The 23,389-nt window shown below is 45.4% G+C and overlaps 1 protein-coding gene across 1 annotated transcript in view; it reads right to left on the bottom strand.

Moving 5' to 3' along the window:
- Aco1 (aconitase 1) overlaps positions 1–23,389 on the bottom strand; it is a 55,816-nt gene that overhangs the window by 14,387 nt on the left and 18,040 nt on the right. The window contains 12 exon segments of the mRNA NM_017321.2: positions 305–389; positions 1,093–1,228; positions 2,471–2,630; positions 3,939–4,055; positions 4,882–4,982; positions 6,506–6,677; positions 8,914–9,053; positions 9,539–9,722; positions 9,837–9,906; positions 18,757–18,894; positions 21,270–21,438; positions 22,150–22,268. Coding sequence (NP_059017.2) covers positions 305–389; positions 1,093–1,228; positions 2,471–2,630; positions 3,939–4,055; positions 4,882–4,982; positions 6,506–6,677; positions 8,914–9,053; positions 9,539–9,722; positions 9,837–9,906; positions 18,757–18,894; positions 21,270–21,438; positions 22,150–22,246 — 1,569 coding nt within the window. The 5' untranslated portion in view covers positions 22,247–22,268.

Here is a 23,389-nt window from a genome sequence, read left to right as displayed (position 1 = left end):
AGATGGGACGGGGGAGAAGTGCAAGGCCTTGCCATGCTAGGGCCAGCTAGAGCCCCTCCATTCAGCATTCTCTAAAGCAGGTGCTATGTCATCTCCAATTTACAGTTGTGGAAACCAAGGCACAAACCAGCTAATTTAGTTGCCCAATGCCACACAGCTCGTGATTTCTCCTCGTTAATCTGACTTCTAAAGCATATTCTTAACCACATCCCAGTTTCGAGGACTGTCCTAAAACTTCGAGAATCTGCCACGAGTTACATGCACTGAACTAAGAGGTTTGCAGGGCACGGACCCCTGTAGTTACCTGGGTGATAGCCTCCACCACAGGTTCGGGGAGGGGTCCACTGTTGCCGATGCAGGTCATGCAGCCGTAGCCCACCACGTCAAACCTAGGCGTCAAAGCACAGGGAATGTCTGCTCAGTGAGCCTCTCTGCGGGAACACTCCCGGAGGCCACAGGTCACAAAGGAATGGCAGTGGAGTGAGTTCAGGACAGGATGCTACTGACATCTTAAAGCTTGTGACACAGGAGTTGAACGATTTGGAATATTTAAAAGCTGAAACCAGATGTGCCATTTAGTGTCCCCATCTCCTATTATGGTGAGTTCCTCAAACCTTTTGAATTTTAGGAAACACACGGGGAAAACAGATGTTATTCAAACTAATAACTAACACAGTAACGGGGGAGACTGTCTTGGCATCTAATCACTCATTTGCCTCAAGGACTAGAAGGGCTGCAGCTGTGCAAGGAATTACTTTCATGTCAAAGTACACACTCGCTTGCACGGCCACTACCAACCAGCCTGTGGTTCATCTCAGTGCAAATGAGGAACAGCGCCCTCTTCTGGGGGAAGGAGGGATTGTCACCCGGAAGCCCAGGGTTCCCTCTTGTATGTATGATGAACTAGTAAAACTATTCATTGGGCCCCATGCAGTTGGAGTGCTAGGGTTTAAGTCTGCCTACTCTGTGGTAAAATGCTATGAAAGTACATAGCACCAGACAAGCTCATAGCCATTACACACAGACACAGATGCCAGAGGACTACAGAAGCTAAGGCATAATCAACAAAAGAAATGACACCCTCCTCCTCACCCTAACTGGGACAGGTAAGGCATGACTCCACTCTCTCGAAGGTAGTAGGTGACCACTCCACTCCCAGGAGACAGGCTGGTTTTGACGTAAGGCTTCACATTCAGCCCCGCCTCTACGGCTTTCTTTGCTAACAATCCTGTGAAATGGCAAAACAGAGAGACACAGCACGGGTGGCCATTTATTTATGTGTTAAGGACACATTAGGAAAAAGCCTGGTTTTTTTCCAGTTACATTTCTCAGCTGACAGATCAAAACAAAAGTCCGCTACCCAGAGACAGCTGATGCACGCAGCAAGCCCAAACGAGTCACAGAAATGAAGCAAGAGGTAGGACTCTTGCTCCTTTAAATAAATACAAGTCACAGCCTGGCACGGTGGCACACATCCCAGCATCCGGGACGCAGAACCTCTGTGAGGTCAGAGCGAACCGCTGTACATCGCAAGTTCTCAAAAAACAAAAACGGTCAACAGAACAAATGAAAGAAATAAATTCACGCCATTTAGGAATATCTTATAAAATGAGTTTTTAACTTTTGGAGGGAAAATTATCTAAAGCGATGTTTGGATTTATAACTGGGAAGGCCTTTTATGAGACAAATCCATTGTGTGCTGAACGGTAGCGAATCCGGGCAGCCTGCAGCAGATCTAAAGCACAGGAATCCGTAAAGAGGAAGACCAGAGGCCCCGGGCCCCTGGACTGTGATAGAAGAGCTGGGACTCTGACTCCAGAAGCATCACAGCTATGGGGAAGACGTGAGGCAAAGAGGTGAGGGAGACAAGGCCATGAGGGGGCTGCTGCTGCCGCCTGACAAGACTGGTTCACACCAGATAAGAATGGAAAGTTTAGATGGCCAAGTTGAACTTTAAAAAGGTTTCCCTTTGGCCCACTAAGAAAGAACTGTGGGCTCTGGTCTCTGGACCCAAGGGAGGCTCTCAAGGATGACTAAACATCGGAACTAAGGAGCTCTTCCAACACTGAACTCTGCGTGTAACTATTAACTGCTTCTCAGCATTGCACAACAGGCTGGGCACACAGTGTTTGATCGGCCCATGCCCTGTGCCCCAGTTCGGCTGCCAACTGCCAGTGCACCAAGACCATGCAAAGTTCACTGTCCGGGTGGGGCTTATGGGAACAAAGTCTATGACATGACAACAGGTTCTTCTTCTATTTCTTCTTTCTCAGGCAGATTCTCGGGGTTAGCAGAAATCCGGCTTCTGCTATTTCCCTCTACCTACTTTCTGTGCTAAGTACAAAAGAAGGCTGTTATACGCTACGGATTCTACTTCGAATATCTTGTGTTGGATGCTATTGTTGCACAGGAACTTCCTGGGCCAATTGGTGTCTACATCTGCAAAGAGGCTGCAACCAGAAGTGCTCACCTGCGCCTAACATCACGGACGGATTGCTGGTGTTTGTGCAGCTAGTGATGGCGGCGATCACCACGGAGCCATGAGCAAGAGTGAATTCACTGTCGTTATAGATAAACGTCTTGTGGTCATTGTGATGGTCTGGAGCAACTTGAAAACCTTTAAATCCTTGCTGTGGGAAGGGAAGGTTGAAATTATTATGTGCAGTAAGAAAGAAATAGGGCACACACAGTCTTCCCTAAAGAGGGAAGATATATATGACCAAAACTTCTCACTTTGGAAGAACTTCAATAGTAGTTTTAAGTGCCAACTGTCAACAGAACAAATGCTTCTATGAGGAAACTTTGAAATAGTCCAGAAAATTTCAATTTCTCTCTATCCTTTTTATTTTATTCTTTTAAAAGATTTACTTATTTATTATATAAAAGTACACTGTAGCTGTCTTCAGACACACCAGAAGAGGGCATCGGATCTCTTTACAGATGGTTGTAAGCCACCATGTGGTTGCTGGGATTTGAACTCAGGACCTCTGGAAGAGCAGTCGGTGCTCTTAACCGCTGAGCCATCTCTCCAGCCCCCATCTCTATCCTTTTTAAATACTCAAAAAGGCAGTTGTGAGCTCTGGATCTTGCTCAGCAGTGAAGTTAATAACGATTGCTTTCCTCCCTCCTCAAGACTAGGAGGTTAAATCGACACACGGTTCGAAGACAGCCTTCAAAGAGCCCTAATTCATCAGTGTGCAGTTGAGTGGCTATGGCCTGAAACTGATTCTGACCACGTGGCAATCTGGAGAAGGTGACATTAACTAATCACTTTCAATGACTCTGATCAGTAATGGGAGGCACAGCGGAACATCTGGTGTAACACCGATACCTTGTGGATAAAATCCACCTCCACCTCCTTTGGGAGATGCTCACTGAGCAGCAGATGGCATGCTGGGAGCTTTGTGGCTAACAGAAAGGTTGTGATGCAAGTCTTATGCTCACTGGCACGGGTCAGTAAATCTCACAGGCAGCAATCTCAATGAAAGAAAATGGAGCCTCACCCAGTGGGCTTCAGGGTATGAGCCATGAAGTTTCAAGTGAGGGAAAGAAGACTTCCCGCTAGGAGATGCTTAGGGCCGTGCTACAGAGGAGGATATCTGAGCAGAACTTTATGGGTGGAACAGAGTAGGGTGTCTGCCGGGGATGGAGCAGGGACCTGCACACACAGAGAGGGAAAAGCAGGGACCTACAGATTGTGTGTGAATAGGGCCAACCACACTGTAGAAAAAGGGTTTTCATGTGAAAAGGATCTATGCATAAACAGGTCGTATTTATAGGCAAGCTTGTGGTGCAGGGAAGCTGCTGGGCCCGTAGCTAATGGGGGAACCATGGAAGCGTTTAGGATAGAAGAAATGCCCTTGGCACCAGGCTTCAGGAAGGTTCACAACAATGTGAAGCCTGGACCCTAAGGCACAGGGAGAGTCCAGAGGCCATACCTTGGCTCCAAGGCAGCTTTCAAAGTCCCTTTTCATCTCAGACACAGCAACTTTGTCCTGAGGTCTTTTAGGTCCACTGCAGCAAGGCACAACTGTTTTCAAATCTAACTCCACGACCTGTTTGCCCAAGCCAAAAGCAATTATAGACTTCATAAAGAGCAGAACTACACCGGAGACCTTAGAACATCCCAACAATGAACAACCAAACAAACATGCAGCCACACTCCAGAACCAGGAAGCCAGCAATCCTCTTACCACATGCGAGGTTAATTTCCCAACATTCAGCTGGGCACAGGAGTAGCATGGGCTGGCAGGACTCTTGTTCACAGAGAGGACATGGGCTACCTGCTCTCTTCTACCCCCTACTCTCTAGAGTAGCTCACTCACGGCTTTCAGGCTGAGATGGGCTTTCTACTGAGGGATGTACCCACAATCCATCACTGCAGAAAATAGGCTGACAACTCAATGAGTACCTTTTCCCCTGGACACATGAAAACTGGGACCCCAAGTCTGGTTCACTTTCTAATTGTGGCTGCTTGGGAAAATATGGATTCAGTTTCTCCGAAAACAAAGCAAATCACTGGATAAGCAGAGGCACTGGTGTGGTCGAGCCTTCAGTTCTCTCTAGGACTGTAACAACAATGGCCTTGGCCCTTAAGTGGGCTCAGCTACCTTAATAAAGCTTGCTATGCAGAGTGTCAATCAGTACAGTGGGGAGGGGCCATACCTCTCCATTCGAAGAGGTTAGGTCAGCAGCCACATTGAGACGTCACCCTGGTGTGTTTATGCCCTTAACCACCCTCTGCCACCCTCTTCTGTCCCTTATAATAACAACAACACAGAGAGTAATTTCCCACAGTTGGACCACCGCTGAAAACACAGAGACCACTGCAACTGCGACCCCAGAAAGAAGCAAAGGGTTGGTTGGTAGTTGCTCTCATACCTGAGTGAAGTCTGGGTCTTGAGAGGAGTCACTGAAGTCTCGAAACATGCCTACAGCCTGAAGATACCTTTTAATGTGCTTTACTTTGTCTTCCTCACGACCTAAATGGCACGAGCAGCAAATGGGCGTGTTACTACGAGAGCCTGTCTGCAGCTCTGTGTGCACACACACCAACACTTCCGCTCTCTCAGCCTTCAGGCTGCTTCTCCCTTCTTGTCAGCACGGTCTGCTGCTCCTTCCAAGGTGACGAGTACAGAGCAGATCCTGGCTCCATTCACAGTGAAGGTTCCTCATCAGGGGGAATCCTCAGCCCGACTGCACCCATGCATCTGCCCTCAACTTGCCACAGACACTCTTAGCATTATCACCTCATAGCTCTGGCTCATAAGCACTTTAGTGTACCTGGCCTTGTGTACTAAGGGCTTCGAATGAATTACTTCAAACTCTGATCCCATGAAACAGGTACTATTATTATTATTATTACTATTATTATTCTTACTTACTAAAGAGGCAATGCCAGCTCTGGAAAATTATTCAGTAAATTCTCTAAGGAATGCAGCTAGGATGAGGCAGAACTAAGACTCCGAATTTGCATCTAATGTCTAAAGTCTTTTTTCTTTTTCTTTCTTTTTTTTTTTTTTTTTTTTGGTTCTTTTTTTCGGAGCTGGGGACCGAACCCAGGGCCTTGCGCTTCCTAGGCAAGCGCTCTGCCACTGAGCTAAATCCCCAACCCCAATGTCTAAAGTCTTAACCCCCAGTGCTGTATGGCCAGGAATACAAGCTGGAACCCGTTCTGAGTAAGTTAGCCACAGCCTTCGAGTCTCCCTCTGCTACTTATCAATCAGCCTTGGTTAGTTACATGGCTCTGATTCTGGTTTTCCTCTCCTATTGTTTAAGCAAGGAATCCGTCAATCTACCAATGTGTGAAGGGGGTACCCAAAAGGCACCCCAGAGACAACAAGTTACCATTACTAAGATCCCTTGTGCCAATATAAAGAAATCCGGCAGTTGAAAACCAGGACACACATCTGGGTTCCGGGGTACTAGAGAGCTCTTTTTGTTGGCCATCATAGGTCCACTTCACACCCCCACTTCACACCTCCTCCTCACACCCCCACTTCACACCTCCGCCTCACACCCCCACTTCACACCTCCGCCTCACACCCCCACTTCACACCCCCACTTCACACCCCCACCTCACACCTCCGCCTCACACCCCTACCTCACACCTCCACTTCACACCCCCACTTCACACCTCCTCCTCACACCCCCACTTCACACCTCCGCCTCACACCCCCACTTCACACCTCCGCCTCACACCCCCACTTCACACCTCCGCCTCACACCCCCACTTCACACCTCCGCCTCACACCCCCACCTCACACCTCCACTTCACACCCCCACTTCACACCTCCGCCTCACACCCCCACTTCACACCTCCGCCTCACACCCCCACTTCACACCTCCGCTTCACACCCCCACCTCACACCTCCACTTCACACCTCCGTAAATCTGACAACATTATCTGTCTCCATAGAGAGGGAGAGTAAGTCTCATACAAGAGCACGGTGTGGGCGGAGGCGGAAGGCATTCCCAGCGTCTCCGCCTGCAGCCCTTCCCTTACCTGTCTGCACCAGGTACGCGATGCTAACGTCGTCGACCGGGAAGAAGGCTGCCGTCGCGCCGTACTCTGGGCACATGTTGGCAATCGTAGCTCGGTCAGCAATGGACAGCTGGGCCACTCCTGGCCCGAAAAACTCCACGAATTTGCCCACGACCCCAACTTGTCGGAGGTGCTACATGGCGGAAATAACAGGTAAGTTTGAGGCCTGACAGCCTGTTTACAGCACAGAACCACTTCTTTGCAATGCTTCCCAAAGGCAACAAGGCATCAGGACTGGATCCCAGGGTGGCAAGGGGACATCACTGAGGGACGGGGGGCGCTGTAGTTAGGAGTACCACATCAACATTAACCTTAGTTTTGAGAAGGCCATTGTGGTATGCACATTAGGGGGGCAGGGACTCCACTAGTTTTCTATCAACCGTCCTGTAAATCTGAGATTGCAGGAAATTCTTATATTTTAAAAAGGAAGAAAAAATGGCAAAAAAATAAAAATGAGTAGCACCAGGGTAAGTTGTTCTAAATGACAAATATCAGAACGAAGCACAGTATTTGGGTAAATGATCTGTTTTTACACACCTAATGCACAGTTCTGGCTACTACACATCCCACAGGCTGCTCATCTCCTGTCTTCCCCTGGAACCCAGCTTCACGGACAGCTGAGACGGCACAGACGGCCCTTCAGTCACATGCATTCTACCACACTTTTGGGATGAGCCCTGTTATTCCATTTTTGGAAAATACTGTGCCAATTTGTGGTGTTCAAATAAATCCAGCTCTAAAGTCTTTAAAGATTAAACCGAAGAAAACCTTTTGGCTTTTTCTGCACAAGGTCTATACAAATGGCTTCCATTCTCTATGACTAAGGGAAAAAAGCGTTTAAAGGCCAAGAAACTACCTTCTTTCTTATATAATTACAATATTTAAGTAAATGTTTTGTTTTTAAAGACATAGTACATAATACTTACTGCCACAAATCATGTTCCATGGAAAAGTAACTGAATGTTTTTATAAAACAAGTGAATAAAAAAGGGGGCTAGGGTGTTCCTGCAAGAGTTTAAGAAAGAGCCCTAATACTTTCCAACTAGTAGATACATCTGTTACAATAAAGTGACTTAAAATAAGAAAGTGTAAAATTATTCACGTAACCAAGGTGCTGTTTACACATAAGGATCCAGGTGGGGCCAGAGAGACGGCTCAGTGGATAGAACTAAATCCCAAAGGTTCTCTCTCCTCTGTTCTCCACACATGCCTTGGCCTGTCTCACACACACTGGGAGGTAAACACGTAATAAAACAAAAGAAAAAGAACCACACAGAAAGAATCGTAGCTAAAGTGCAAAATATGTGTGGGAATACTTTTCAACCTCAGCACACTGATTATGTCGGGAAGGGATCTGCTGAACCACAAAGACATTAGAAATATTAAAATTGGGGTTGGGGATTTAGCTCAGTGGTAGAGCGCTTGCCTAGGAAGCACAAGACCCTGGGTTCGATCCCCAGCTCCGAAAAAAAGAACCAAAAAAAAAAAAAAAAAAGAAATATTAAAATTCATTTGCTCAGAAACAAATCTGGCAGGACATTATCACACCTTTAAATCTTGGGGACAGGAGCTGGGACACACCTTAACCAGAGTTCTTGAGAGGCAGAGGCAGGCGGATCTCTGTGAGTCTGAGGACAGCCTGGTCTACACAGAGCTCCAGGACAGCTGGGGATACATAGTGAGACCCTGTCTTGAAAAAACAATCTCAGTGACAGGAATATGGACACGATTTTAATTTCTGCATATTTTATGTCACAGTTTTTAAAATTAGGGAAAAGAATAAAGATAACCATCTAAATTTAACCACAAGAATCACTCTTACTTCATTTTATTTTAATATCTATTAACATATTGTATCCTAGCCTCTCTGGAACACAGACTCCACTGTATTTATTTCTGCTTGTTACTGGCTTTCTTTCTTTTTTTTTTTAGATTTATTTACTTATTTTAATAAGTACACTGTAGCTGTCTTCAGACACACCACAAGAGGGCCTCAGATCTCATTGGTTGTGAGCCACCATGTGGTTGCTGGGAATTGAACTCAGGACCTCTGGAAGAACAGTCGGTGCTCTAAACCGCTGAACCATCTCTCCAGGTCGTCACTGGCTTTCTGAGGTGTGGAAGAGGCAATACACACACACACACACACACACACACACACACACACACACACACACACACACACACACACAGATACAGACAGGCACAGAGACACACAGACACAGACAGACAAACACAGACACACGCAGAGACAGACAGACCACACACACACACACACACACACACACACACATACACACACACACACACACACACACACACACACACACACACACACACACACACACATATATATATATATATATTACCTTGGTAATGGTGAGCACAATGTCCGTGGAGGTTACCAGAGGGTGAGGCTTCCCCATCAGCTTGTAGCCAATCACCTGGGGAAGCACCATGCTGATTGGCTGACCCAGCATGACAGCTTCTGCTTCAATACCACCTACACCTGCAGTGAACAGCAGAGCAGAATAATGCTTCCACAGTCCTCACCGTCCCTCAGCCACAGACTCAGAAACCCAGCCAGCACCTTTACCTGGTATGAAGCTGTATTTCCCTAAGAACACTCATTTTTCTCTAGTCCCTCTACAGAGTGTGCCTTCCCCTAGGACCTGCACCAAAATCTCCTCAATGCTACACTTAATATTGAGTAGACTTGGCAGGCATCAATGTTAACAAATGCCTGGTTGATTTTCACTTATACAAATGACCTTAAACTTAATCCAGTTTATTTTTCCAAACAGAAAGTGAATTTTACGTCTAGGAACTGAAAATACAGCAGTAAACAGAACATACAAAGCACCTTTCTCTGTGACCATGCAGACACAGGCAGTGAGGGAGGTGCATGCTCCAGACGACCATGCAAACACAGGAAGTGAGGGAGGCGCATGCTCTAGAAGAGTGCACATGACAGGAATGTGGGAGAAGACTCACCCCAACCAAGAACTCCCAGACCATCAATCATGGTGGTGTGAGAATCTGTGCCCACGAGGCTATCTGGGTAGTAACATCCATCCTGATCAAACACTACTCTTGCCAAATACTCCAGATTCACTTGGTGAATAATTCCTGAGCCAGGAGGAATAATCCTCATGTTGCAAAAGGCCTGGGAACCCCACTAGGATTGAACAACAGGAAGAAAACTGAAGACATGTTTACTTGGTCTGCACACCTCTCCTTATGTCCCACAGACACAGAAAACCAAACAGAGAAACTGAACTCTGGTCCATACCTTTAAAAATTCAAATCGTTCTCTATTCCTTTCAAATTCCAGGTCTTGATTCTTCTGCAAACTGTCTGCCCTGTCAAAGAGAAAGAATCTAACTGTATAAATTGCAAGGCTTCAAATGTTGCCCATCCAACCTGCTGGTGATGAATCGATGAGATGGCAACTGCATCCGCAGGTTTGCAGGCTGGTATACATCTCTCTCGCCAGCTGGAAAACCGAGGCAAGCTGCAAATGCATGTTACAAATGACTTGGTTCAGGGATTCCTCCCAAGCCCTTAAGCACGGTGGAAAAACATGAGCTCAATTCCGCTGAAAGTTAAGCCCCAAGTCTCACTCGAGGGACAAACTCAAGACCTGTGACAGAGCAGCAGAGACACATAGGGAACCCTTGCTTCTGCGCCTGCTTCTCCTCTCTCTGCTGAGCCATGTGGAGGTCCATGCTGATGTGTTTATGTTGGAGAAAGTGAAGAGTAATGGCAGGGTCCACTGTCAGAGTCCCAGGCTCCTGTCTTTCACACTGGGGTTTATGCAGCTGGTTACGAACAATGGTAAACCCCAGGTCACATGCAGAGGTTTATTCGAGGCCATTCAGGTAGACTAGGTCACAGTCACAGCTCTGCATGTTTAGCACATAGAAGGCACCCACAGTCCGTATACGGGCTATGAGGAAACACTAAGCAGCTAAGCCTCAAGTCAAGCTCCACTCATACAATCACTAACTAGTGACATTACTGGAGAACAACTACTATTCTAACTGCCTGATTAATTTTCTCATTGAGTCTCCAAAATGATATTTTGAGTTAGGCACTTCTAATGTACCCATTTTCAAGTGAGGAGAATGAGATACACAGCCGCTAAAGCTGCCGGGTGCCCTGCAGCTATTAGGTGGTGAGATCTAGGCTTCTGGCTTGGTGTCCACATTCTTACCTCCACCCCATATTGTCTCTAGTGTCTCACTGTCATCAGCACAACCCACAGAAGCAGCCGGGGAGGCACAAGGAAGTCGGATGAGTTGTCGTGGTCAGATGGCTGATCAGTCTGTCATTTGAACCCTGGTCTGACTGTTTCCCAGTCTCCACTTCACCCTCAGCCCTTCCTTCCACTTACAAATTAGCTACTGAGAACTCCAAAGCTGCATTTTCACTGCTCAGTAGGCTCGGGCAGGAAAGAGGAGGAGCCAAACAAGGGTGAAGTGTTCCTACTAACTCAGGACGTGTAGGACTGGATGGCACAGGAGTGTGCAGAAAGGGCCTGAACTCAGACCAGCCGAGCTTCCAAGAAGAAGGAAATGACATCAATCCAGGCAGAAAGATGAAGGGATCCAGCCAGGGAAAGCTAGGAAGAAGGTGTGAACTAACGTTCCCTAAAAAAGCCTCCCGGATACTCACACTGATTGGCTGGGTAGAACCATTTGGTTGGACAGCGCTGGGGTGCTGCAGACCCAGAGCTAAAACTGTCTTAGGCTATCATTAGTTCCTCGGACAGTATCCATCACCCACCTCTGCTCCTGACCTGATATCCTTCTGTCAAGTGAAGCCCTTGGGATGTTTTGAGTTATTAACAGACCAAGCCAAGCATGTCAGACAACATCTACGGTCATCACCAGCTGAGCTCCCTGCCTTCTGAAACCTGACAACTGGTATCGCTGCCAATGTCTATGGCAGACGTACTGGCTCATGAAGGTGTCTATATAACCACTTCCACAGTGTGGCATGCCATTCAGGGGCAACCCACAGCCGCACTCCTAGGCCGGGGGAATGCATACTTGGTTCAGAATAAGCATCATATTCCTTTCGAAGTTAGAGCTGTGATTTTATAGATAAAAACAGCCAGTACGTATTACCTCTCAAAAATGCATTTAGTGAATATACCTACCCTGTCCTCCTACCGTGACATGAATATTGAATGAAATCAATTTCTAAGAGACATTAGAGCAGGGGTCTATGAACTCTAAGTTCCAGGGCTGAATTCAGCTCAATATTGTAGATGCTTCATCCCCAAAGAATGACTTTGTTTTAAAGACTGGGGATGGGTTATAAGACAGATAGCATGTGGCTACCAAAGCCTGAAATATTTATTTCTGAACTCTGTAGAGAAAACAGTATTGATCCTACTGAGAAACTGAACGTCTGAGTATAGCCATGTTAGAGGAAAGCGAGGAAGACATGGAGAAAGGAGAGGCCCAGCTGGAGCAGAGCAAGGCAGGACTCCAGTGCGGGCACCCACCTCAGCAGGTGGATACACGCACCGTTCCTCAGTTTCACCATCTCCCTGTTCCTCCTGAGGCCTCCAGCCCTCTGGCTCCTGCCTGTCTCTCCCTGCCCTGGTGCATGTGCATCAGGGGGAAACCCTAACACCTTGCCTTCCTTCCTACATCTTTCTCCTCCATCTGTCAACGGCTCATCTGTCATCTCCTCTCTTTCTGTCCACTATGACTGTCAAAGCATTCATCATGAACGTAGCTTCTCGGTCCACTAGACTCACTTCCATATCAGCACCAGTACCGAGTCTCCTATGTACGCACGTCAATATCAGCTTGAAACATCTGATAAACTATAAATCCTTTGTTTCAGAAAGCCAGTTCTTCAGCCTGACCCGAACTTTGCTTTTCCATTCCCTTCATATTCTCCAGTCCAACTCTCAGGTTCACCACAGGGCAGCTCTCTTATGATTCTGTCCTCTGTCCTCTCGGAGGATGATGCTTCAGTTCTTCTTTCCCTTAGTCTGGATGCTTCAGGATTCTGACTGCGTGGCCCTCTGGAGAGCCCTCTGGTCCCCAAGTCGGGATTATTTGTTCCTTCTCCGGGGTGACCACACTTGGTAAGTGCATTGAAGTTATATATTCAGTAAACCTTCTCTTTGAAATTTACTAGCTTACTGAATAAATATGGGTACAACACAGGTCTGTTTAACTTATTTTGAACACCAGAGAAGGGATCTCCAAACATTGTTTCTACCAGTACAGGTGAGACTGTGACTCATTATGTGGCTGGTGGCCTCTCTCCTGTGACACTTGAGCACTCCCGGACTGTAGTCACCACTCTGCTTTCTCAATGTCCGGCATCAGGAGGATGTGCAGCTGAAGCTCGGAATGAAGCGAATGCTTACCCTAGAACATGTTGGGCAAAATGATCTCAGGTACCTTCACAGAATGATTAAAAGCCAGAAATGCTCAGGCTGTTCCAACCTTACACCATGAAAACAAAGCATATCACACTGAGCGTGGCTCGTTGTGCCTTGCTGCGGTTACCAGAATGAACAAACAGACCTAGAATTCCAAATTCTGAAGACTAGTTTAATACCACTCAAAAGTTTCCTAAATTAGTTCAGTCTAGTGAGCCTTTTCTTTTGTTCTTTTTGAGACAGGGTCTCATGTAGACAACTGGCCTCAAGCTCCTCATCCTCCTGTCTCAGTGTTCAAGGTTCTAGGATTACCAATTCGTCAACATGCCTAGCTCCAATCTAGAGCACTAATGAGATCTCCGAATGTGAATGGCCTCATAAACAGAAGGGGGTTGAGGATTTAGCTCAGTGGTAGAGCGGTTGCCTAGCAAGCGCAAGGCCCTGGGTTCAGTCCCCAGCTCTGAAAAAAAAGAAAAAAAAAAAAAAGAAAGAAAAAGAATCCCCTTAATTCCACAACGTAAATTCACATTTGTAGATCCTGAGACTTTCATGGAATAGAGCCTAGAAACTCGCAGGTAATATTCCCAGAGAAAATAGCTTTCATACTCGTGAAACCTAGTCATTAACTGTTGTGAAATTCTCGGGGAAAAACCAGCGAGATAAATACAGGACATACGACAGCGGCATACTAGTTAGGCGCACTCATCTGCAACAGAGGATGAGAGCAAAATTATATTCAAACCAGACAAAGGCTCCCAATCGCTGACGGTGTACACCCTGACACCCTTACCCAGCTCTCTTGGCTTTTCTAGAGCAGACATGGGAATTAGCCCCAGTACTCACTCCTGGAATGGTTGGCGCATAGCACTTTTCATTCTTTTAAAAGGTAAGATAAAGCTTAGGTCAGCCTCCAAAACTAAAACTCAAGAAAAATAAAACAACAACAACAAAAACCCACTAAAAACCAACCCACCCAACCACCCACCCAGAAACCAACCAACCAACCAACCAACCCATCCGCCCACTAACCAACCTACCTACCACAGTGGGGGCTGGTAGTGATGCTCAGTGGTTAAAGGTACCTGCCACCAAGCTGACAACCTAAGTTTCATCCCTAAAGTCCACACAGTGTGAGGAGAACATTTACTCCAAGTGACATGTCCTCCGACCTACACACGTGCACCACCCATACCCCCAGACAAATGCACACAAAATAAATCAACCTAAAAACATCACAATGAAAATGTTTTAAAAGTTCTAATACGTGCGTGCACTAGATCTGAATTTATATGCGACATTCAGCGTTGCATTTTATGTTTCCTAATACCGTTTCCATTTCGACCATGTAAACGAAAAAGATCCATTAAAAAAAATATAAAAACAAGAGATGACGAAAGTCAACACTTTATGTTCCAACCTAAAGGAAAAATAATCAAGGACATAGTTCAGAGACATCAATAGTGTGAACCCAGAGACACTGACGGTGTGAGCACTTGGGATTTGAGGGCAGCAGGGCAGACCTGAAATCACCGAATCCTGCTTCCAGGATCTCCAGCTTCCAAGGAGGTACCAGGAAGTCAAGCTCTCAACCTTCAGAAAGCTGCAACCCTTTCCTACAGCTCTTCATGTTGTGGTGACCTCCAATCATAAAACTACTTCACTGCTACTTCCTAACTATGACTTTGCTACTGTTATGAATCATAACGTAAGTGTCTGATATGCAGGGTATCTGATACGTAACTCCCATTAGAGGGTTGGATGGCCCCCAAGGGTTATGACCCAGAGGTTAAGAACCGCTGCTCTAAGGTAGAGTGGCTGACTTTGTGAGGTGACTTTATTATTACTTGTGAGGTAGGACTTCAGAAAATCCTTTCTCTAGTAGGGCATGATTTTGTATTTTACTTTCCAGAACAGAACCACTGAGCAGTGCTCACGTGACTTAAAGGGGGCACGGGAGAGAGACAGCACCCAAGAATGGTTCTGGGGCCAAGGGAAAGGTGAGGAGAGTCAGTCAGTTCAGGAGGCTGGCCATGTTTCTCTCGATGCTGAATTGACCTGGCTTAAACATTTAAATATTAATTAGAGAGTGTCTTATTTTCTAGTTTCCTTTGAGGATGTATGGAACCCACTTACATCTCCAATGGGGGATTGATTTTTGTTTCCCTTTGGATCTTTTCTGGTTTTATGGGAATAATTTTGAATGACAACAACCAAATAAGAGTTTCTTGTTGTAAAAATAAAGACTAAAGACTAGTTAAAACCCTAGAGGGGCTGGTTAGTAGGCTGGCACCTCCTCTGATGCTCACAAAGCCTGGTTATCGCTGCAACTGTTCATGTATACGACTTAGATTCTGGCACACCGAGCTACGATGTGAGCACATTCCCAGGGCGAACTACTCACTAATGTAACTGTGGGACACTGAGCCATCCACTTCCGGGTATGCCCTAATTTAATGCATTATTTCCTTTGGTGAAGGGGGACATTTAGAAGGGGTCTAGGTTTCACTTATGACAATGCCTTAGTTGCTAGCTGCCTTAGTTAGGATTATTAGTGCTATGATGAAGCACCATGGTCAAGGCAACCTGGGGAGTACAGGGCTGATTTCGGCTTGCACTTTCAGGGCCCAGCCCATCACCCGGGGAAGGCAGGGCAGGAACTCACACAGGGCAGGAACCTGGAGGCAGGAGCTGATAGAGAGGCCATGGAGGGGTGTCACTTATTGGCTTGCCTCTGGCTTGCTTGGTCTGCTTCCTTATAGAACCCAGGACCGCCAGCCCAGGGATGGGCTGAGCCCTCCCCCATCAGTCATGAATTAAGAAGATGCTCCACAGGTGGCCTCTCCCTCCTCTCTGATGACTCTGTTATGCTGACATAAAACTAGCCAGCACACTGGCCGGGAGCCTTTTCTGAATTTCCAGTATTAGTTAGAAGTATGCTTGAATCCAGGACATTGTAATGTCCTGTTTTTTTAAAGGTTCACTGTATTTTCAGTTGTGTGTCTGGGTGCTTGTTGGTGCATGTGAATGCAGGTCAGAAGAAACCAAAGAAGGGGGTCAGGTCCCCAGAGTTACTGGTAGTGTTGAGTCTCCTAACATCAGTGCTGGAAGCTCATCTTCGTGTGAGCGCTTATCAGCTGAGCATCTCTCCAGACCCAAGACAGACGTCTGTGAGGCATCACTACATACTGCCGCCATCATTTCCAACTACAGTGCTGTCAGCAGCACACGTAAGTGTCTCCCTCGTGACACTTGGACAGTTAAGGTTTAATCTTAATTATTCTGATAAGAGAATGTGGTATTAGAAATATTTATTTTACTTTTTTATCACCTACAAGGCTGAAAAAGCTTTTGATACTGTTCACCTCTTGAATTTTTTTTTTAAACTGGAAATATATATTGTTCTTTACAAACTCATCGGCTGGGTTTATTTTTCTAAATAGATTACATATTCCTTTCCTTTTCTGTTTTGTTTTTGAGACACAGTCTAATTATACAGCACTGGCTGGCCCGGAACTCATGGAATTCCACCTGATTCTGCCTCCCAAGAGATTACATTGTTTACATACTAGATATAACCTTTGTCACATTTTTTTTTTTTGCAAATAATTTACTTCCTATTATTTTTAAAGGCACGATATCTACAGACATGTCCCTTATTTTCTTTCTTTAGTTCTAAATTTAGAAAAGTCTTTCTAGTCAAATATTTGAGACATCCAAAATATTATTTCCTTATAATTTAAGTTACTGTTATGTATCCAACATATTTGAATTAGAATGAAAATACGAACTGCTACTCTTACTGCTTAAGAGAATGTGGAAAGTCTCTTGTCCACTTACAGATACTCAACATGCTTCTGTCAGATGCCAGGCTCCTCATAATGACTGCTTCCCTACATCCAAACCAACTTTCAATAAATAAGCTTGCCTACCACAGCTGGACTGTACTTTCTACCTGATTTTGACTGAACTGTATCTGAGTCATTATCACTGTGAACAGAAGTAGCTTTGAGCTTTAAGACACACTTCGTGTTTCTGGCCACCAGCCCACCCCCTCCCCTACTGCTAGCTGCCTTCTTTAGCTTTTGAGCCAAAAAAACACAAAGGGAATGGCACTGCCCAGCATGGCAGCATGCCCAGCCAGTCCAGCCACTGCCTCCTGAGGCAAAGCTTCCCTCAGCAGGGCCAGCTCACCATCCAAGCCACCTGTAAGCATGTCAGAAAAACAATTCTCACTGCCGACTGCCACTGAGATCCTTGAGTTATTCTTATACAGCACTAGGTGACTTTCACGTCTGACTCTGCATAGGAACTTTCACGGCTTGATGGTATAAACTCTGCCTTTCGGGGAAAAGAACGAATCATAGTGTTTCCTCTTACCCTTTTCCTGCCTGCCCACACCATTTTGATTCGAAGGGCAGAGGCAACTAGTTTTTTTCTTCTCAAGTTTAACTTTCGCTGGTGTTCTCTGGGTCCACAGTACACCATGTGTACCTCCCAGATTCTACTGCGGTGCTGGAAACGCACGGTGATGTTGGCTATCTGGATGCCGTCTAGCCCAAAGATTCCTTCCCCAGTTTTAGCAAAGCTTTTGAAATGAGAATGAAGACAGAAAGTTCACCCACGTAAACAGCGCAGGAGACTGCCCGTCACTACCTGACCTGTAAACACAGAACCGCAGTTACCTGTAGAACAGGTTAGGATTATAAATGCTACAGATAGTTTGCTTAAGATGTGCTCATTTCTCTAATGTTTATGAAGGGGTCACTGCTATGCTGCTGCTTTGCGACTGTAAAGTCGTAGGTTCAATTTCTTTGAAAAGACACTCTACTACCCATACCTTTGGATGTGAAGGGCAGAGATAGGTGGAAAGGAGATACCCAATCAGCTTCAGAGATTTAGTTTGTCCCCATCTCAAGGTAGCTTGGTCATTCATGTTAATGCTACTTCTCCATTAACTTAGGGATAATTTCAAGGCCAACCGCTTTAGTTGTGGTAAGTGTGTATCACATGTACAGCTCCATTCCAGCAAACCAGGCAACTGAAGACACCCTACTCCCATGGACTTATGGATCCACTCTAGACAGAAGCACGAAAGATGAACATGACAGAGGCTAGATAATGAAGGATTTAAGCTGGCTATGAAAGATGGGATGGATTTTGGCAGGAGAGGATGAGGTATATCCCAAGCAGGAAAGATGAAAGGTAAAACAAGCAGGCACTATGGCAAGGCCCGGGTAGCCAAAGACAGAACAGTTACTTGTGATAAACACAGGGAAAACGCTGCAGTTGATTCAGAGCAACCAAACCCTTCAGAAGTCAGACATGCACTTGCACGACAACCTCTCAGGACAAAATGTACATGTGTGTTTTGAGTCAGACTTCAAGCTATAGTCAAGCTACTAGATGCAGACCACTCCTATCCAGAGCAAACACAGCAATAACGGGTTTACACAGTCCATTCCTCCCAGTATCATTCACGGGAGAGTCTATTTTCTGGCAACACCTTTAAAGATATTCTTATATACATATGTGCATTAAAATATCCTTCATCTGTTTGAATGTATACAGGTATGTGTGGGCATGCATGCTCCATGGCCCGTGTACAGGTCAGAGAGTGACGTGTGTGAATTGGTTCCCTTCTTCTCCCATGTGGTCTCAAGCATGGACCTCAGGGCCTCAGGCTTGGCAGCAAGCGCCCCAACCTGCTAAGCTGCGTCACGTACACATAGTTTAAAAAGATATACATTCTAATATTTTGCACAAAGCAGAAACCCAAAGCATTTCTCCCAAGTCTCCTCACCTTCTGTTGAAATCAACCTGGATGGAATGATCGATTACAAGGTCAGCGGGGCAGACAGGGTTTATTTTCTCTGGATTTCCTCCCAACTTCTTCACAGCATCGCGCATTGCTGCAAAATCAACCACAGCAGGCACGCCCCTGAGGAAAGAAAGAAGCAAGTGTGAAATAGCCACGAACGGGTGTGACTGGAATTTGCGGGTTTGTCAGTGTTAGTAACTGACAAGGGACCATCTCCTGAGAGGAGCTAACAGAAGGCGACTTAGACACGCGGAAGGCCTAGGCATCTACTTCTTTGGGTGGAAATCACATAGGCGGCAAGTGGTAAGACTGAGCAGAATCTCCTTGTAGAACTCTACCATATATTAACTTAAAACACAAGAAACCATGGGAGACCAGTATGTTTACACTCAAGAACTCTATGAGAGCGACTGCTTCCCAGAGCACCCCTTCAACTTTAGACCAGACTCATATCCCTTGGAATAAGACTTACCAAAGAAATAAAACGTCTCTACAATGACAACCTCAAAACACCAAGGAAAGAATACGATGACCCTAAAAGATGGTCAGACTTCCATACTCATGGACTGGAAGAATTAATGTGTAAGTAGCTACATTACCAAATCACCTGCAGGTTCAGTGTAATCCTCATCAAAATTCTAATACTATTGTTCACAGATACGAAGAAACACAACATTAAAATCCACTCGGACACCCAAAAGACCCAGGCTGCCAAAGCAACCCAGGGTGTCTTTGCCTCTTTTCTCTTTGCTGTGATAAAATGGCAAACACCACTTAAGGGATAAAGGGATTACTGAACTGTAACCAGGCTCTTGGTACAGCCCTTCATGGGGAAGTCAAGGCAGCAGCTTGAAGCAGTTGATCTAGAAGGGAGCTAAGAACACATGTTCAGCTCTCACACAGCACTCCACTCATACAGTCTGGGATCTTGCCCAGGGAATGGTCTTGCGTACAATTAAGACAGCTCTTCCTACGTCAATGAATGCAATCAAGACAGTCCACCAAAGACATTCTCAGAGACCTTTCCACCAGGTGATTCTGTCAAGTTGATGACACTAACCACCACATTAAACAAAGAATAACACTGGAGATTTCCTCGTCCTTGATTTAGAGGCTTCTGTTCACTAAAGCAAATAGTTTATCAGGTGAAAGGGCAGCTGACCCAAGGGGAGATGATCTTTGCTGTTGATACAGTGGACAGAGAACTAACATCTAGAATATGGAATGATCTCAAAAACTCAACAAGCAAAAAACCCAATCAATAAACAGACTAATGAAATGCAAAGACAGCTCCTAAAAGATAAAATAAAAATGGCCAATAAACACATAAAAATGTTTAGTCCCTCACCAGCCATCAAAGAAAAATGAATTTAATTACACTGGGATTCTACTCTGGTCAAAATGAAAGTCATTCAGAAAATTACCAACATATACGGAGGACACAGACCAAAGGGAACAACAGTACACAGTGTGCACGGCAATGTCCATCCACAAAGGCAGTCAGCACAGGGATTTCTTAAAAAGAAAAAAACCACCTAAATGGTTTTTAGATGTTCCAGATAACCTAACCAAAGTATCTACCCAAAGTCTCCAAGCCAACAGCACTTCACAGAGACACTGGACATCGGTGTTCACTGTAGCCCTGTCCCAGCAGCTAAGTTATGTGACCAACTAGGTCTCTAAGAAAGGACGGTGGATAAAAACAGAATTATGGAGCACACAGTACGAATGATGTTAGTCCCAAAGAATTAAATTTAACCCTAAAAATTAAACCATGTGCTGCAAAATGAACGCTACTGGAGATAATCTACAGAGTGAACTACACCAGTCAGGAAGACCAATGTATGCTTTCTCTCACTCGTGGCTCCTAAGTTTTATGTAGATGTATAACGCTGTCTATATGTATATCACACAGAAAGAGATGTGAAGCAGTTTCAGAGAGCAGTGAGGCCTACAGGAGGTGAAGGGAGGAGAAAAGGGGGAGTAGGAGGTATGGGGACAATATGCTCAATGGACCTTACCTACTTCCATAAAAAATCCCTTATGCAACAGTGTACCATATGCAAGGCTAATACAATTAAAAAGAATAGTTAGAACTTAGAAAAATGGGCTGTCAATCAGACTTATACTAATTAAATCAGCTCTTCTACTATCTTCAAAATATAAAATCTAATGATTTTCTTCCACATAAAGAAACCAAAGGAATAGAATAACATCACTGCAAAACAGGTGCAATGGCCTGCACATAGACTCCACTTCGCCCTCCTGCATGCTGTCTCCTACCCCTCCCGGTGTGACCAGTTATGAGGATGGCACCCCTGTCACTGGTGAGATGGGGTGACTACTAGAGACACTGCAGTCTTCTCTTGTTCCGGGGGCCCCTAGCTTTCCTTTTATCTCCTGGCTTCTCAGAGACAAAGCCTTTCTGTCACAGTAAAAACTTTCTTGATAGGCTGACAAGGGAGGCAGGGAGAGCAAGGGGGCGGCGGGCTCACGTAAAGTCCTGCAGTATGACTCGGGCTGGCTTAAACGGCACTTCTATGCTCTTATGCTGCATGATACTCCAGTTCAGGATATTCTCAATGTCATTCTTCTTCACCAAAAACTCGTCACAGTTCCGAACGGCGGCCTCCAGGAGAACTCTGATAGAGAACGGTAAGCGTCCTGGGGATGAAGACAGAAAGCGTTAAAGCCACAAGCCACAGGCACCTTTTGTTCAGAACTCTCTCGAAGGCCAACTTTAGACCAACATGACATCGATCACTCCTCTAACGAGACTGACAAGCTTAACATGTTTGTCAGGTGAAAACTGTGTGCAGGGAATAGACTTAAGAGACATTCAGTAGTTGAAAATAAAAACTAGACTAAAGACTTAGTTTATTTACTTACGTTCAATGGTGGCTTACTTTGAATTCAGTAGCAGCAAGAAAAGTTCCCATTAAGTCATCAGAGCTCATGGTCAGTCTAGGCCCTCACTGTGTGATATGTAGCAAGCAATATGTATTCTTATGGATACACGGAATAATATTTCTTAAGAAACCAATGCTCAAGAAATGAGAAAATGACCTATTTACAATTAAATGCCCTAAACATAATGTAGCATGGCCACTTCATATAACAATAATTTAAAAAAACTATTTTATTTATAAGATAGAAACTTTACCTTGAAATATATGGTGATTGCTACCACAAACCAGACGAGGCAGTAAGATGTGTACTGAGAGAAGTATGTGGGGTCTGTGTATTTAACCTACATCACGCACTGTCTCCTATGACCTCTGCCACTCTCTCCTAAACGCTATGTAACTGCATAATCAGGCACGCAACACGAAACCAATGGCTGACAGAGCAATTACAACAGAGCAATGCACCCACCATATCTTGAGTCCTCCAATTTATTCAAGTTGAAGAATTTCTTTCCTGGCTGTGCAGGGTCCAAGGGCTCGGCAAGGTGCGCAAATGGATTCTTCATGATTACTGACGGTCACGTGTCTCTGCGAAACAAAAATAATGGGGAGAGGTTAAGGGGGGGGGATGAAGATGATCAAAATAGATTTTATAAAAATCTCAAAGAACGAATAAAAAGTAATTTTAGAAGAGAAGGTAATTTTTATTTTGGAAGCTGAACCCTCTGCAGAAATTATGGAATACACTTATTTATTAACTTTTCAAAATAGGGGGTGGGATGGGACTTGAACCAGCACGAGAGTGACAGCCTCAGCAATGCGTTTCTAGCCGTGACTGAAGGCCAGCATTAGCTTCTCAAAACAGCAAACAGCCCAAGAACCGTCCCTGTTGTTTCTACAACCTTCCAACATTCTTCCACAAACTTCAAAAGAGTGGAGACAAAAGATTCATCTCACAGGAAATCCTGTCGTTAGGAACAGACCTCGAAGTTGGACTCATCTTTTAGCAGATGCCAGGAGGCCATACAGGTGAGTTTATATGTCCAGTGACCTGTCCCTGCCTCAGTAAGGCCACCACAACTGAGGAGACTGCACTGGAAGCAGGGACCCACGAGCCTGATTTCTGATCCTGTTCTATGTGTTTCTATTTTTTAAATTTCTGCAGCATTTCTAGGAAACTTGAAAGACAGTTAGAGACGTCTTCCTGATGCGCCGCGCGTGGCATCCAAGAATCTGCTCTCTCCCGCTGTTTCCCCGCTTTCCTCTGGGCTTCGGGTGAGGCTCCAACTCCCCACATGTGTGCAGGGGACGGCTACCCTAGCTCAGGAAGACATATTCCTAGGTCCACCACACATATAAAGGAGCTTTCATTCAACAACACAGCTGAGAGCAAAACACACTAAGGTGGGACTCACCCTTCCTTTAATCTAGTCTCTGGTATTTTTATTTACTTTTACTTTATGTGTACAAATGTTTGCCTGAATATTGTATAAATATAAGTGCTCCATGTGTGTCTGCTACCACTGTGGATGTTTGGTCCCCTGAAACCGGAGGTCAGGCCAGTTGTGAGCTGCCATATAGGGGCTAGGAACCAAATCCAGGTCCTCAGCAAGAATAGCAAGTACACTTAACCTCTATGCCATCAGTCCAGGCCCTCCCTAATATTTTTAATTTAAGTATAACAGTAGTTAGTATTTTCCCTGTTTCAC

Source organism: Rattus norvegicus, chromosome 5, assembly GCF_021556685.1.
Source record: "Rattus norvegicus strain SHRSP/BbbUtx chromosome 5, alternate assembly SHRSP_T2T, whole genome shotgun sequence".
Lineage (NCBI taxonomy): Eukaryota > Metazoa > Chordata > Mammalia > Rodentia > Muridae > Rattus > Rattus norvegicus.
Note: the sequence above shows the minus strand (reverse complement) of the source record. Positions and strands in the feature narration are given on the sequence as shown.